Below are 11,610 nucleotides of genomic sequence, written 5' to 3'. Positions count from 1 at the left end.
GGCCACACGCTCGTGCCCCGGGGCCGGGCTGCCCGCGCTGGGGCGGCGCCTCTCCCGGCTCCTCCGCCGGCGGCGAGCGGCTGACAGCGGGCACACGCGCACACCCGTGCACACGCAGCGCCCAAGCGAGCAACACGCGCACGCACTCCGGCAGGCACAGAGGAGCCAAGCGTCCGGGACACACACGAATACTGTCACGCATACACACACACACACACATACTGTCACGCATACACACACACATATACAGACACACACACACACACACAGACTGTCACACGCGCACGCACACACACAAAGACTGTCACGCATAAACACACACACACAAATATTGGCACACGCACACACACGCACAGAGGACCCAGGCACCCAGGGTCGGGTGGGGGGAGCCCCCCATGCGGCCCCTGCGCAGCCCCGCCGCCCTGGGGCTCCTGGCCGCGGCGCTGGTGCTGAGCGGCTGCGGGGGCCGGAGCCAGGCGAGCCCAGAGCCAGGTGGGTAGCACTGGGGGCCGCGCGGTGGGGGGAAGCATCTTCACTGGCTTCATTGCATGGAGATCTCCGGGCTGCAGCTGCCCGAAGCCTCCCCCCGGTGCTGGGACTGAAGGAGCCCAGGCCAAGCAGCTGCCAGCCGTGCAGCGGGCAGCTCCAACACCTTGATCCCCAGGCTGGGGATCAACTCTTCCCTCTTCCTCCTCCTCCTGGTCCTGAAGAGTGCTGAGCCCGCTGGCAGCCGGCTGCATGGCTAGTGTGGAGAGAAACCAGCCCTAGAGCTGTTACACGGTCCTTCATGGCTGGTTGCCTCTCTTTGTGTCTGGACGGTCGTTTTCGTGGCTTGCAGGAGCGGCCAGTGGAAGCGCACAGCACAACTCATCAGTGAATGGCGTGATCCTTCCTTCGCGCTCGCGGCCGGTCTGACTATATTGCATGATTACATAATGTATGTAGCGGGTAGCAGGGACCCGGGCAAGGCAAGTCTGCTAGGTCCTGCTGTGACTGAAACCAGGGGGTGGGGGAAAGCATCTGCTTTTGTGACAAAGTCTTTTGCTGGGCACCAAACTTCCAGTGGAGGAAAATAGATCCGAAAATGTTTTTAGTATCATGTTTGGGTCAAGTCTCAGGGGTTTTCCAGCAGCCAGGAAAACCTTGTGAAGCAAAGCTTGACATGTTTTCTTGCTTGTCAGATCCAGTACAAGTATTTAACCACCACTTAGGTTGAACATGTGCTCGCCAGGAGAGTGCGCTGCCTTGTAGCAGCCTGAGCATGTGTCCATGCGTTCATTTGTCTCGTGGCACTTGCAGATGCCCGCGGGATATTTCCTTGGCACTTTGTTAGGGGTGGAGGTGTTAACTCAGGTGTCCCAACTACCTTCCAGCAGGAGGAATGATCTTTATTCCTGTCCTTCAGCTCCCACGACACCTCCCTCTGTTACCCGTTGCTCCTGTTCTTCGTTGTCTTGGAGTATCTCTGCGCTTTCTTGAATGCTCGGCGTTTATCATCCCGCCCGCGGCTTCAGGGCAGGGCTGGGGTGGGACAGGCGCTGTGTTCTGGGACATACAGGCTCCCATCCACCAAAGTTTTTGGGCTCCTTGTTGCTACATAAGTCCCTAAGTCTCTCGTATTTGATTTGGAGCAAGGTGCCTATGTGCTTTTTGGGGATGGTTATGTGTGTGTGACAGTTCGCATGTTGTCTCCGCAGAGCCTGTTCTCCAGCCGGCCCCTGGCTACGACATCGTCCATCCCATCAAGGTGGACGAGAGCGGGTCTTTTCTGTCCTATGATCTCTCTCACCGCGTGGTTCACAAGAGGGCCCTCTCCCCAAGGACCGGTTCGCCTGCCTTTTATGAACTGCGTTACAAAGGACAGCACCTGAGGTTCAACTTAAGCCTCAACAGCCGGCTCCTGGCTCCTGGGTTTGTGAGCGAGTGGCGCTATGGAGGAATCGCTGAGGCCAAGATCCGCTCCTACGGTCACAATTCCTGCCACATGCTTGGAGAGGTTCGGAGCCCGGCGCTGAAAGGGGGTTTGGCAGCTGTGAGCACCTGTGATGGGCTGGTAAGTATTCCTGGGGAGCTCACTGAAACTAATCACCCTATATCAAAGTACTAAATAACTCAGTCGCTGTTGAGCATGGGCATGAGGGGCACGGCCTCTGAATCAGACCTTCCCAGACCTTCGGTGCAATGGGTACAATGGGTAGAAAACCCCCACATTGTGCATGCTGAAAGGCAGAGTGAGCTGGGTACAGTTGGCCACGGTGTGCCGTGGGAGATGGGGCAAGATGGATCTATGGTCTGATCCAATAAATGGTAGTTCTTACATTGATCTGTTCTGAACGACGGGTGAAATACAGGCTTTTACTGACAAAACTCTCATTGACCTTCTTCAGGACAAAGCTTCCTCCCACAGGCTGGATTCTGCACCCAGTAAAATTAATGGCAAATCTCCCTGGTGCAAGATTAGCTCTTGTCCTCCCACCTATTTGCTTGGGCACTTTTGAATACTGGATCCCAGAGCCTGATGCCTGCTGTTAGATTTAGACATCCCTGTTCTTCTGCAGATGTCTTGGGGTAGCAAGGACACTGATTGCCCGGAGGCAGGGAAAGGTACCGTGTTGCCTTTATGTGCCTGACCATAGTCAGACTGAGGGACCTACTACTGTTATCCCCAGTGAGAGAGGAGGTCTGTGATTCAAGAGATGAGGAGGGTTCAGCAGGTTTTGGTTTGATGCCTGCATATGAGACTGTCTGTTGTCCCAAAGCAGGTGGCTCTGATTGAGAACCAGGACATCAGCTGTTTAAGCAAGAACAAGGTTTGCTCAGTGCAAGGGTTTGGTCTGCAGAAATATGATGCTCTTTTTAATCAGAGACCCAGAAAGATAACAGTGATACCCAAATGTAGACATTTACCCCGCAGATTCTGTGAGGAAACCACCGAAGGCATGGGGAAGGTGCTCAACTGGTGGAAATTGCGATAGCTCCAGTGTGTCTACTTGTAAAAGCCATAAGAGAGACATCTAAGCAGGGGGCAAAGGATACCTGTGTATCATGCAGAAAGTTGAAGTAGGACGACTGTGACTATTCCATTGCACTGGGTGTTATTTATGATTTAGGATGTAAAAAGAAAGGTGCAGGAGGTCCTTGTCAGTGCATCATATCAGGGTCAGGAAAGGTTTGCTCTCCTAGCACTGGCAGGAGATATATTGTGGAAAGAGCAATGAGAGGTACAGAGGCCCTTGGGTTTGTTCTGAGACCAGCATGATATGAATGGTCTCAGGGAACTCTCACCACATTGCAGTTCATTACAGTGCAGAATTAGGCTCTTTAATTTGCACTCCCCCACCCCCTCAATTTTACAGCTGGGACTCATGATACGATGGGTTTCTAGGTTTTGTTTTCAGCCTGCCAAGGAAAAAGAATTGGGGTGGAGAAAACGGCTTTGCAGTTCCAAGTTGTTTTATCCAAATGACTTGACCTGAAATTCCTACTTATGGCAAGATCAAGTGTAATTAGCATTCCTAGAGGCCAAGGAGCTCTTCTCTTCTTTTTGTGCATGTTATTCATGTAAGTTAGAATAACCCTATGTTGCTTAGGATGCTTTCCATTCCAGATCTGTGTTAGGTGATCTCAACCAGTGTAGGGCAAAGTAGTGTCTCTCTTGCGAACTGCATGTTAAATACTGACACAAGATCAGGACAGTTAGGACTCTAGTCTGATGGACTATCAGGATTGAAAAATGGTGGTAAAAGTAGCTTTAAATTAGTGGTAATATTAGCTTTAAATATAGACACCCCAAGCAAATCCCAATCATTGCTGATTATCATTTATTTTAAAGATTCATCTAGGAGGAAGTCTTGTGATGAACCCTGGTCCTTTGGAAGGCTAAACTGTGTGTGTAGGTCTTTGGGCAGCCAACATACAGGCTGGAGGCATTTGCAGCACGTTCTAGGGGATGCTGTCATCCACCCCTGAATGTGTGCAAGTGCGCGCACATGCGCACACAGACACACACACACACTAGCTGCTTTCCTGCATTTGGGGGGGATAAAGGGAGCAGGGGGCAATTTCAGGTTCACAAACCACATGCATGGCATGAAAGCATCATTAGTTGGATTTGAGTATAGAATGCATCACCGAAGAAATGCAAGTCGAGGAAAGGCTGGCTGAGTTGTGAATGAGAAGGCAACAGATGGACAGTGTGATTCTGTGATGAAAACTAAGCTTTTGGGGCTTCAGTGCCTTAAATGCAGCTGCCTCTCATGAGCAGCAGACATAAAAGAACCAACCAAAGCTCAGTCACCTCAAATGTGGGAGAGTGGCTGAGGAAGGGCTCAAAAAGACCAGAGGAGTCCCAGCTATGGGGTCTGCTGTGAGATCCCCATCTGTTAACATCCCCAGAAGAGGTAGGCCTTGCTGGGAGGTCTGCTCCAAACACAAACTCTCCCAAGTCTTTGGTTCATGTTCCTGAGCCGTGGGAGAGGATGGGGAGAGTACCCAGCACACTGGACTCAGGAGGTCATTTTCTTTTCAAGAGGCAAGCAGAACAATAGCAGGCAGGGAAAGGCGCAAGGGCCGGTGTTGTGGCTGATGCTGGCAGCAGAGATAAGGGAGAGGCAGGCAGGATGAGACACGAATCTGGGTAGCAGGGGTTGGATCCCCAGAGGCTCTGAGCCTTCACGGCTCCATCTGACATCCGCAGGTGCTCAGCATCTGAAAATGAAGACCCCCCCCCACCCCCACCTCCAGTCTTGTGCAAGGGAAGCCACTGAGGTAGCATGGCTAACAAAGGCCACAGTCCTGAGGCTGGATCCATACAGCTGGGCTCCTTTGATTGAGCCCCAAAATATAATTCAGGAGAACCTGCCTTTGTGGGTACAAGAGCAGGGGCAGGGCCTAACTTGGGGGAAAAGTCTGCCATTGCATGTTGGACTCCCCAGGATCTCCACCTGTTTATGGGAGACTGGAGTACAGGGGCCACATCTACATGAGACGCTGGCTGTGCAGTTGTTATTGCACAGTCATTTAGTGCTTGCATGCCCAAGTACTAAATGACTGCATAGTAATCGGCATTGCCCTGCAACACTACTGCGCAGTAGTAATGAGCTACTGCACAGCAAGCGTCTCTTGTAGCCATGGCCAGTGAGTAGCATTTTGGCTTCTCTCTGGCATGGAGAATCTGAGCATGTAGTGCCAGAAACTTCCCTCTCTCCATACTCCATTAAATCTGCACACAGCACAAGGGTTGTGAGTGCCACCTGGAAGGTGTGTTGCAGTGTGCATGCATGCTCTGTGGCTGGAAGATTTCCACCGTGTGAAAGGAGCCCTGGAGAGCAAGGAGCCTGAAGTGCTCTTAGGCCTCAGGGCACACACAGCACAGTGAGCTAGTGATCACACTCCCTGGAACAAACATGAGAGGCTAAGAAAACCAGCTTTATTGTGCCATGTTGTAATCTTCCCCCTTTTTTTTCTTCCTCGTGGCCTGCAGACAGTGGAAATGTCAGATCACAAAGCATAATAAACAAAGCCAAGCGCCAATGGGTTTCTGAGTCAGCACACCGCACCTCCGACTGTTGCAGACAAACTCAAGACAGGACAAGGCTCCTCTGCAGCAATTCACACAGTTAAGACCCCACCAAGTTATGTCAAAGCATGAGAATGCATTTAAACAACATATTTCCAGCAGCGATACCTCCCCATAGCTGCGTGAGCACTCACGTGCAATAAACCTGCCGACTTCTGCTGGGGAACTCCCCATCGGATGAAAGGGACGCACAGAGCAAAGTCAGGAGAACAGAAGCATTTCCGATAGCTTGCTATCATGGGCTCTTTGGTCCGAGGCCAGGCCGGGGTGCTCCGTGTGAGTCAGGCACCAGAGAGTTTATTATTAACCAAACAGAAGCTTTTTGGATTTCAGTTCCCACCAAAGGAAAGATGTCAACAGCACATCCTCTCCTTGTTGTGCTGAAAGTAAATGCAGTTTGTCTCACTTAGTAACTCTGGGCGCTTGTACACGGGACAGGAGTTTAGTCCATAGAGTTGCACTCTATGCCCCTAAATTGAAATGGTGGGTTTTTAATTGAAACCTACCATTTCAATTTCAGGGGTTTCCAGGCCTTTTACGACAAGGGGGTCCTATCCTTTTTTTTTTCAGCAGAGCCTGCCCACAGCCAAGGGGAAAGCTGCCAGCAGGCTGAGCAGCCCCTGAGCTGCAGGGGACCCCGGTCCTTCCCTCCATAGTGGTGCCACCCCTCAGGGCTGCCCGGGATCAGAAAAAAAGGATCATCCCCCTCACCACTTCTGTCTTCAGCGGGCACCTAGAAGCGGTGAGGGGGCTGATCCATTTTTTTTGCAGAGCCTGCCCACCTTTCCTGCAGTCAGGGGGACGAGCTGACAGCTGCATCATTGTAATTTGCAAAGTTGCAAACTAAATGACGTCAGGATGCAGTTTAGTTTGCAATGATGCAAACTCATTTAAAATGCCCCAGAGTCTTGCACATGTACAGTGTGATGCCATTAAGCCACACAAAGTGACATTTTCATCATGTGTACATGGTCATGGTGTCACGTGTACAAGCGCCCTCTGAGCTGCCTCAGATGCTCGAGATCCTGCCCTGATCGGGTACTCTTGCAGATTCCTGCTTCTCTGCTTCCCTGAGGATGTCCTGATGTGCGAAGACAGGATACATGGCCTCTGGCTAAGGAAGCCTGAGAACCACGAGTGGCTTGGACAGTGCAGAAAGGCAGCCGCAGCTGGCTTCCATTATCTTGGCACTTTACCAATGCTCCTTGGTAAGCAGTAATATTTTGGGCTGTTACAGTAGCACACGGAAGAACCTTCCCAATGAGGGCAGAAGACAGAGTGTGACTGATGTAGGGGAGAAAAAAAAGCTTCTCCCAGCATACTGGAACACGTGCCTGCTTCCTGCTCAGCATTTTCTGTGCCAGCATATTTGGAGAAGGCCCCATCTGGCTCCATCTCCATCTTTGCTGCTACTGAGTGCCTCAGGGTCAAATAACCCCACTATTCTGTCACATTTCTACCTGCACTTTGGCAATAGGATCAGCTTAACTTTACTACATGCGCAAAAATGCTGCTTTCTGAATCTCAAGGCTAGAATGGGACTTTTTGTCCATTTTGGCTTGTTCCTCTGCGTCTGGGAGTTTATAGCTCACCACTCCGATAAAGAGGTAGAAGCAGTTGGTTCAGAAAACATCTGTTTCTGCACAAAATATTCTGCAAACCCTGTTATTGTCTCCATGGTAAGTTGACATATCGTGCAAATGACACTGACTTTCTCTCCCCTCCCAGAAAGGTGCATTTCGGCTTGCTAACGAAGACTATTTAATTGAGCCTCTGGCTGTAAATATGCATGGGGACCACACAGCCCAACCCCACCGGATATATAAACGCCATGCACCAGAACATGGGCAAGAAGACTTGATGGTGGAATCCAGCAGAAAGCAAAAGAGGAACCAGCCCAGTACTGTGAGAACATGTGGTGTGCAAGGTATTTCATCTGCTTTATTACCATCTGGTGGAGAGCCAAAGGATAGGGGATTTAATAATGCACACATCTAAAACAGGCCATGTGGAGGTAAGCACAGGAGGCCCAACCCTGCAAGGTTTGCTCAAGCCCCACTGCAGAGACATTGATATCAAAGCTCAGCATCTTGCTCTTGCAGTAAGCACACCGCATCCAACAGGCATGCCCCTTCCTACACAGGACTGCTAATCCTAGACCGTATCATACTTATGCTTGAGGTGGGACTGGTGGAATTAGTATTATACTGAAGGCCAGGTTTGCAAGGTCGACTAGGCTGGCTGACAAGAAAGCCCTGTGGCTGCACAAAGGCATGGGCCAGCCATGAATGCTTTTGCACCTGGAAGGGAGAGGAGCCAGAAAGCTCTCGAAATCCATTGGTGTTAATCTGTTTTCTGTGTCTGGCAGCGCTGTGAAACAATATGAGTGATAGGGTGCAAAGGACTTGACAGTGAATCAGTGCTAGGGGTCCAGGATTAGAAGCAAACACATTATTTCCACAAGCATCTCTGTTGCAGGAAGGCAGACCACTTTTCACACTGCTCCTCCTGGGTGAGTGGCACTTTGCTCATTTTGCACCGCCGGGCAGTGATAAGGCAGCTTTTGTGACTGAATCTCTCAAGTAGCGGGTTACTTGAAAGCAAAACATTTTCCCTGTCATCTGGCAACATTTCTGTGTTTGCTTAGGCTTCTTGTCTGCATGTGCTCAGAGTCACTGCAGCCCTAAACCACAGGCTGCTGATTGCTATGTCCTTCCTTTTTCTCAGAGGCCGGCTTGCCGCTCTGTGGTAGCAAATATTTAACAAATCAGTATTGTTGCAATTCAGCATCTGGTTGGATTATCAAAATGAAAGCCTGACTCTGCTGTAGTCAACAGCAGCAACTGCCCAAAGCCAGTGGGTCTAGGACGTCGCCCTCAGTCTTCTCTCAAGGAACCCAACCACAGTCGCATGCATGTGTGTAAGGGGAATTTGGCATTTACTCAACCCTGTAGCAGCTCACACACCCCTAGGTACTATCAAACAGCAATGATAGTATGTAGGAACTAATAGTACTTTCCAAGGCAGCTGCAATCTCCTGCTTTTCGGGGGCAGGTACAATAGAAAGAAGGACCGTTGTTCAAAACAAGCAAGCTGTCCCAGATAAATGCAACATCAGATTCCTCCAGATCAGTGGTTTTCCTGCAGTCCATCTGGATGTCTCTGGGGACTATTTGATTTAGAAGAAGTGGCCCAGACGAGGAGAGCTGGAGTCTCCCATGAAAAGAGAGCCCCTAGAAGGAATCATGGTCCCCCTCCCCTGGGACCAGGGTTTTACTAGAGTATCATCAGCGGTTTTCCAAATTACATCTTATGCCTCAAATATTTGCTGACAATTCGGACGGTAGAACAGACTGGCTTTCAGAGGCTTGGAATGGAGATCTGAGTCCGACCACTGGGATGCCACAGCTGGTTTTTCCAAGAGGGAGGATAGAGCAGTGGTTAGGACCATCAGTCATCTAGCCAGTATCCAGGGGCTCAGGTCAGCTTGCACAGCCTCTGGAAGGCCTGTCTTGCTGCAGCGATGCGTCTGTTGGTGCCAGAGCTAGCTAGACTCGAGATCTGTATCAGCCTGTTGCTGTCCCACCTACCAAGTCCAGAGCTGATGTAGCTGTTGATGTGTACCCCATGCTCACTCTCCAAGGCGGACAGTTTTAAATGCACAGCTCATCGGTTACCAGCTCAGTGCAGTGGATCAGCTTCTGAACAAAGGAGTTCACTACAGAAATAGTCCAGAATGCAAATATCTGCTCAACACTTGCAGCCACAGAAAGCACTGAGAGATGCTCATGGTTTGTTTGAGCCTAGGGTTGCCTTTATGCCCTGACCATGGCTTCTCTGCTGCAGTCAAGCAGAGACCATCACCTAGTCATCAAGCCCCTGACCTCTGGTTAGGCTAGAGCAAATCTTTCAGAAAAGACCCTCAGACCTTGATTTAAAGACTGCAGCTAATGGAGAATCCACCGCTGCCCTGAGCAAGGTGTTCCAATGACCAACACCCATCCCTGGCACACCTGACCCTTGGTCTGAATTTGTCTAGCTACAGGATGCCATCACTGCGTCCTGATATGTCTTTGACTGATGGACTAAAGAGCCCTCTGCTTCCAGAAATCTTTTCCCAAGTAGGTACTTAGAGATGACGTGATCTCAGTCAACTATCATCCTTCTCTTCGTTAATCCAAATGAACAGAGCTCCTCTCATCCATCATAACAGCTATAATGGGCCCTTTGGACCTTAGAAATCTGGTAATATATAAAAACAAATGCACAATTGGATCCCACTGGACCACCTTCATCCAGATCATAAGGCCTTTGAATTACCACTGAATGAGGGGCTAGAAGTTTAGCCTGTGTGTAATATGGAAAAGAAATTATGGGAAATCCGTACAACAGGCATCACTCCACTTCTTCCCCGTGGCCTTGACATGTGGGTGAGTTCATCTGTAAAACAATGGGCAGCAAAGTAACAGTTTATGGGCCACAGGTTTTGTTCTTGCCAGTACCATCTGCTGCATGGGCAGCCGTGCTCAAACATCTGGGAAGGTACTTAGGAGGGTGTTTGCCACTGCTGTGCACAAGTGCAAAAATTACCTTGGTGTCTTCTGCCAACTGCTCTGCATTGGAAAAGTCACAGAAGTCAAAGCTTTGGCAGCCAAGGTCACAACAGAAATGAGTCCCGGGGCAGTTATTTTGATTAAAGTGTCATGATTGCATCGTAGCAGTGGGGCTTTATCAACTTAGCTGGATGCTTAGGATTCTTTAGGGCTAGAGAGGGAAAGGTCTCTTGCTACTCAAGTACAATGCAGGCCATAAACATGTAGAAGGTTATTGCCAGTGAAAGTTTGTTGAACCTTTAGACCCTGACCATAAAAGCCTTTCCAAGTGTTTATGATGTGGCCTATAAAGCTCTTATTTAGCCTGTGACTGACCCTCATGCTGCCTGGAACAGCACCAGAGGGAAAGCTTTGCCTGAGAAGGCAAAACTGCTGTAACGTGCTGGGCATGTCCTGTCTTTGCTTCAGCATCCTGTTGTGTTTTGCATGAATGCAGTTGCTCTCTCCCCCCAGGGTGGCAGGAAACAAGGGAATTCTCAATGAAGTCTCTTGTGCAGCCCGGGAAACCCCAATTTAGGCTGTGGAGTCCTTTTGAACGTGATCGGGACATAGCCGGCAACGTCTAGGAGTGGGTGCAAGCCAGCTGCCCAGGATTTTGAAGCAGGGACTGTATTTCTTTACAGAATGGTCTTCCCATATGAAAACCTCCCTAGCTGGATGGGTGAATATTGGCTAGACATTGGTATCATTGATCTGCTTTATATATACCCACAGGCGCCTGTATGCTTGCATAATAAACAGAGACAGCGTTTCAATAACAATATTAAGCATTGTGAAATATAGGTTCCCATGACTGCTTGAGTCTCCATGTCCCTCACGGGCACTCCAGGGCAGAGGTCTAGTAAAAGAAATTGAGTCAAATGCACATTTTCTTTCCAATATGCATTTTCTTTCCATGCGCTGGTTTTCTTTCCAATATGTAAGGGCAGTGAGCAATAAAAAGAAGTTCAGAGGCCTTTCTTCTATAAGTCTTGATAGGGGAGGGCAGTTTCTTTGCCTCCATTTTTCTGAGCAGGGACCAGGTCATCCCCCCACACCGGGATCCCCGATGGTCCCAGGGTCAGTGAGGACCTAGTCAGGGAACTCCTGGAGGGACTGGACATGTTCAAATCAGCTGGTCCGGACGATCTCCACCCCTGAGTGCTGAGGGAATTAGCTGCAGTCATTGCAGGACCCCTGGCACGGCTGTACGAGCACTCGTGGTACTCTGGTGTGGTGCCAGAGGACTGGAAGAGGGCCAATGTGGTTCCCATCTTCAAAAAAGGGAGGAAGGAGGACCCGGGAAATTATATGCCTGTTAGTCTTACCTTGGTCCTGGGGAAGTTGTTTGAGAAAATTATCCAGGTGCACATCTGCGAAGGGGAAGCAGGGGAGTGTAAGCTTAGGGGCAACCAACATGGGTTCATTAGGGGCAGGTCC

The 11,610-nt window shown here is 50.0% G+C and overlaps 1 protein-coding gene across 1 annotated transcript in view; it reads left to right on the top strand.

Moving 5' to 3' along the window:
• The first annotated feature begins 350 nt into the window (after positions 1-350).
• The window catches only part of ADAMTS7 (ADAM metallopeptidase with thrombospondin type 1 motif 7), a 181,540-nt gene continuing 170,280 nt past the window's right edge, over positions 351-11,610 (top strand). Inside the window, exons 1-3 of the mRNA XM_019503802.1 lie at positions 351-492; positions 1,698-2,053; positions 7,307-7,505. Of these exons, the coding sequence (XP_019359347.1) occupies positions 396-492; positions 1,698-2,053; positions 7,307-7,505 (652 nt within the window). The 5' untranslated portion in view covers positions 351-395. The remainder of the gene's footprint in view (positions 493-1,697; positions 2,054-7,306; positions 7,506-11,610) is intronic.

This window comes from Gavialis gangeticus, unplaced genomic scaffold, assembly GCF_001723915.1.
Source record: "Gavialis gangeticus isolate Ggan-Ray unplaced genomic scaffold, GavGan_comp1, whole genome shotgun sequence".
In the NCBI taxonomy this organism is placed as follows: Eukaryota; Metazoa; Chordata; order Crocodylia; family Gavialidae; genus Gavialis; species Gavialis gangeticus.
The sequence above is the reverse complement of the archived record's forward strand: the minus strand, read 5'-3'. Positions and strand labels throughout refer to the sequence as shown.